This window comes from Cariama cristata, unplaced genomic scaffold (genome assembly GCF_000690535.1).
Source record: "Cariama cristata isolate BGI_N322 unplaced genomic scaffold, ASM69053v1 scaffold329, whole genome shotgun sequence".
NCBI lineage: Eukaryota > Metazoa > Chordata > Aves > Cariamiformes > Cariamidae > Cariama > Cariama cristata.
Genome location: NW_009637247.1, coordinates 118,070 through 123,119, shown reverse-complemented (window position 1 = coordinate 123,119; position 5,050 = coordinate 118,070). Strand labels below are relative to the sequence as shown.

General features: G+C 41.6%; 2 protein-coding genes across 2 annotated transcripts in view; one reads left to right on the top strand and one right to left on the bottom strand.

Annotated features, from left to right (window-relative positions):
• Positions 1–139: 139 nt before the first annotated feature.
• On the top strand, positions 140–1,179 carry LOC104167835. The gene is made up of 3 exons (XM_009708214.1): positions 140–229; positions 370–444; positions 861–1,179. Exons 1-3 carry the CDS (start codon positions 153–155, stop codon positions 1,069–1,071), a joined length of 363 nt encoding a protein of 120 aa, XP_009706516.1. The 5' UTR covers positions 140–152; the 3' UTR covers positions 1,072–1,179.
• Positions 1,180–3,707: 2,528 nt separating this feature from the next.
• The window catches only part of FRY (furry homolog (Drosophila)), a gene marked incomplete at its 5' end in the record, with an annotated part of 116,254 nt that continues 114,911 nt past the window's right edge, over positions 3,708–5,050 (bottom strand). Inside the window, one exon of the mRNA XM_009708215.1 lies at positions 3,708–4,528. Within this exon, the coding sequence (XP_009706517.1) occupies positions 4,270–4,528 (259 nt within the window). The remainder of the gene's footprint in view (positions 4,529–5,050) is intronic.

Genomic DNA, 5,050 nt, shown 5'->3' with positions numbered 1-5,050 from the left:
GGTTCCCGCTGCGGGCAGCTCTGTCTGCCTTGGGGCAGTGGAGCCTCCCGCCTGTGAAAGCATCGGGTGTAAGGAGGGAGACGGGCTGGGTGTTCTTGTGGTGCCGGAGGTTGCTCAGTGGACTTTCTCTCTGCAGTTTTTGGAGCAGAAGTATGGCTATTTCCACTGTAAAGACTGCAATACCAGATGGGAGAGTGCTTACGTGTGGTGCATTTCGGGAAGCAACAAGGTAGTGAACAAGTTCTTTGTTACAGAGACTGAGAACGGCACCAAATCTGTGACAAACCAGATGTTTTGGCACAAATTTAGGTACCTGTACTGAGCAGCCTGAGTAAGTCTCTATAGTAACTGAGGACTTGGGCTTTTCAGGTGTATTTCAAGCAGCTCTGTCGCAAATGCCAAAAGGACTTCAATCCCTATCGAGTGGAAGCGATCCAGTGCCAGGTAAGTTACAGATTTCTGTGTCCTGGTGAGACTGCTGGAGTTTGTCGTGTACTCTAACACGTTACAGTTGCTGAATTGGCTATTGACTTTATCTAGAAGAGAGCTTGCTTTTATCAAAGTACTAGGAAATGGTATTTGGGAAAGGTGTAATGGGATAGGACTCCATCCTCCTGCGGATGGCTTACACGAATGGTTTCCTCTTCACAACCGCGTTCTGCCTAGCTACATGGAGGGGGTAGGGTTTTGTGCTTCTAGGCGAGAAGGCTCTTTCAGCTTAACTCCATAGGGATTTTACCACCAGAGCTCTTAAGTCTGTCAGCCCAAATGTCTTGCTATGATTAAGGAAAACTAAAGGCTGGTCTAATATGAAGTGAGCACCTTTGATCTACTGCTAATAAGATGTCTTCTTTCTTAAGACCTGTTCAAAGACTCGTTGTTCCTGCCCTCAGAAGAAAAGACACATTGATCTCAAGAAACCTCATCGCCAAGAACTTTGTGGCCGCTGCAAAGGCAAGAGGCTGTCCTGCGATAACACTTACAGCTTCAAATACATTGTCTGATCAGCGTGCCCTCCTCCTGTTTTGTGCTTTGTCAGTCTCTTGCAATGTTTTGACTTTAGGCTTTTGACCTGGCATTGGATAATGGATAAAGATTTTTGTATTATTTATAAAGTATATAACTTTATTGTATATATGCTGTGAATAAAGTTCAATAAAAGTTTGCACTATTTTGTTACCCCTTGGTTTCATCTTGGTGGGTTGGAAGAGGAAAGTATATGTGGAAGGAAACAACCTATTTGATTCCCTAAAAAAAAAAAAGTTTTGTTTTTAGTCTGCCTTTAGGGAATGCTAAGATTAAGACTAGAAAGCAAGTTTTTCCTGCAGTCACTCAAACTGAACTAGTATGGGAGATGCGAATGTTGTGGAGTGTAAAGTCTGCAAGCGTCAAATCTACAAAAAAAGGTCACAGCAGTTTGACAATCAAGAACTATGTAGGCCGGAAGATTACATGTATAAGATATCAGGAGAAAAGCATAAGCTTTGTCTGTTTTCCACGTGAGAAGGGGAAAAATTCTTCAAGTAGGGTATCTGTGATGGGGTGTAACAAATTCTCTAGAGTTAACATGGTAGAACAAGTCACTGTGCCACCAATTCAAGTACAGGCTTGTGCCTCAGAAGCTTTCCAGTCGTGTAAGGTATCTCCAGGGTAGGTGGCTTAAATACGACTGAAGGGAGTGACTGCGTGTGCTTTCATGGAAAGAAAGTGCAGTCAGGGGAATCCTGACTAAAGTACTGGTGGTGTGGAGGCACGGTGGGGCAGTGCTGCAGTTCACATTGTCCTGGGACTTCAGGGAGGCTTTGTTGGGACTCTACTGATTTCTACTCTACCTGAAGTTTTGTAGAAATGATGCTAGGAAAGCTAGATGGTTACATCATGGGCTTTGTTGTATCTGTGGTGAATCATAGAATACTTCAGGGCGGAAGGAACTTCTGGAGGTCTTCATACTCAGTGGAGGACTGATTGAATCAAGTTGCTCAAGGTAGCGGCTGATGGCTTGTACTCTCCCCGCAGGACAGTAACAAGTGGTGTACAACAGGTGATCTATCATCGCCCAGGACCTGGAAAAGGCAGCGGAGCGCACTTCTCAAGTTTGCAGGTGACACCAAACTGGGGGGGGACCCATCAATAGAGCTGAGGGCAGCGCTGCCATTTGGAGAGACCTCGGTGACACCAAACTGTGGGCCAACAGGAGTTATATTCAGGAGTTATACTCGTGATATTCAGCAGGGACAAGAGGAAATTCCTACCCCTGGATGGGGAGAACCCTTTGCAGTGACACAGGCAGGGGACTGCCTGGTGGGGGGCAGCTCATCGGAAAGTGCCGTTGGGGTTTGGTTGGCCAAAGTGATAGAGCAGATCTCAGCTTTCACCAACCACTAAAATTTTTGCAGACCACTCCAATTACAGTTCTGAAGAGCTTTCAAAAATTATAAGCATAACTGAAATTTGAAGACTTCTGTAACCATGGCAGATTATTTTACTCAGAAAAATAGCCATGTGATTTGCCTCGCATCTCTCTTGTCCTGCAACTACAACTGTGCTGCAGAGCTCTGTGGACTGCAAAATCAAAAACACACCTGTAAAAGCAGCCAATTCCACCCCATTTATGCATCAAGACAAGTATTTTTCAAGATCCATGTAAAATTGTGCAAGCATTTTGAAAATGAAAAAGGGGAGAGGGTTTTACAGGATTCCTAGAGCCGAGGCTGATAGGGCAGGCTGGACAGCTTTTCTTTTATGAGGAAAAAAACCCACCAAAACCCAACGCTGGAACAAATAGCACCATTACTGATGTTTTTAACAGAAACAAAGCTTCACCTCCATTTTGGATCTTTTCTTCAGTGATGAAACTGCTTTAGTCAACGTACTCTTCCTGGTTGAGTTGTAACTACAGACTGACAAAAAAAATCCTTACATTTCTCACTGGTTTCTTTCAGTGTCATGAACGGTTTCACCGTAAACAATGACAAAGGTGTCTTTTGGGGGCTGCTGATCACGGACACCATCTACAACAGTATAGACTGAGACAAGAACACAGTCTTCACGTACTCTGTTGTGATTATATATGACTTTTATATATTAGTTAAATGGATGTACTGATCCAAATATCAACCAAAGTTACTTCACAAAAACGGTAAGGGTATTTACAGAGTGAATAAGTTACATAGTTGTCAGAATAAAAGTGTCTCAGATGTGCAACAGATTTACATGCACACATTTAACACTGGACAGCAGTTAAATGTAAGAAAAAAAACCCATACAGGTATGACTTTTATATATACATTACAAATAAAATAAGACATCTCTTTAAAGAAACTTAACATGAGAACTTGCATTTCACGTTAATATTTTTACTTTTTATACTCAAAATTTATATTAAATAAAAATATGCATGCATAACAGTTCAAAAGATTTGACTCTGTGATGGGACCTTCTCCTACAAAAATGGCAAGTTAAATTAGATCAACCATCCTTTAATAGTATAAATATATTCATAAAAGCAACCCTCTAGTAAAAAGCAGCCAAGGTCCTTTAATTAAAAAAAAAAAAAAAAAAAGAAAATCTACCAAGACCATTCCTGATGCTTGGGGGGGCCTAAGAACAGACCTCTGCAATATGATCCAGTACCTTCAGAGACAGTAGCCTAGTAACATTAGGAAATGTACTTCATAGCAGCTCGTTGTTTTAAGATACAGTAATCATATTCAAATTACAGTGTACATTAAACTGTAGTCCATTTACAATTTGTTTCATATACACAGGCTCTCAGCTTTTGACCAACAAGTTTGCGAGAATCTGTGGCCAGCTTCATTCTGCCCATCTTTCACTCAACCAAATAAGAGAAAAAAGGAAAAAATGTACAAGGATTTTTTTAAACAAAAAAAATATCGTTTCGTGAAGGAAACATTGCACTTTTGCCAACCTAAAATTAATTTGCTATAAAGGAAGTATTGTTCAGTGTAGTAGGCTTTGGTATGCAATGGAAGTCACTTCTTCAGTAGTGAGTTGCAGTTGCTCAGTGAAATGCTAACTGATTTTTGTGCAACAGAGAACAAAGGAGGTTGTCCCGGATGCTCTACGCTACCTTTGTCCTTACAGTATTGCTACACATTTGAAGTTCAGCCCATCTCTTTTTAGAAGAAATCCTAAATGTAACAAGAGTGAGTACAGTTTGACCAAACCTTTGTAAGGCTGAGAAGACATTGAGCCACCTCACTCCAAGAGGGCAGCACTCCCAGCTTGAAAGAGGACCCAAGAGTCCTGTCAGAGACTTGTGCCAGAAATGCTGGAGTCTGGAAGAAAAGTATTGATGACCCGGTAACTCTGAGCTCTGCGAATCATGTCGCGGATCTCTATATTCAGTTCCATTAATTTGGTACAGATTTCCGTCAGGCTCTGGTTGGAGCCCACCAGTGCATAGGTGCCCGTCTGACCCAAGGTTTGGTGCCGGAAGTAAATGTTCAGTAGTGTCTGGACTTCATCGTCAGAGCTACTTCCAAAGATATCATTGGGCCACAAAATCCTGCAATCAAACAGGAAGAGAACGTGCGTATCATTATGGGTTTATTAGCACAGACGGAAACTCTCTAAAAGGAGAACTGAGTCGCACACGCTTATAAGCCAAAAGCAACTCACTGTTCTACGCTACTCATCTGTTACTCAGACTCTGGTATCAGGCACCGAAATCACATAAAAGCGCAATTCCTATTATCTAAGAAAAAAAAAGCTTAAGAAAACTCATTCAACTAAGTGAAAGTGAAACTGGGCTGAATGTTAGCTGATGCCAGTGACATACACCTGTAAGGAATTAGCTCTGTAAAAAGATTCTTAAGAGCCTCACAGGAGTACTTTCGATCTACACGATGTAATTAAACATCTTAACTGTTGCAAGCATACATGTTTGTATTACTGATTTGATATCGTTCCTTGTGGCACACCCCTGCAAAGGTTAATAATATCAATGCCCCCGCATACCTTGTTGAAACATACTAAATTAATTAAGCTGGCTCAGCACATTACATTTAGTATAAAGTTAGGAAGATAA

Excerpts from the sequence above, each read along its gene's own strand:
- LOC104167835 (XM_009708214.1), top strand. The coding sequence starts at position 153 with ATGGCTATTTCCACTGTAAAGACTGCAATACCAGATGGGAGAGTGCTT. Across the intron at positions 230-369 it reads GCATTTCGGGAAGCAACAAG|GTGTATTTCAAGCAGCTCTG; the intron begins GTAGTGAACAAG and ends TGGGCTTTTCAG. Across the intron at positions 445-860 it reads TGGAAGCGATCCAGTGCCAG|ACCTGTTCAAAGACTCGTTG; the intron begins GTAAGTTACAGA and ends TTCTTTCTTAAG.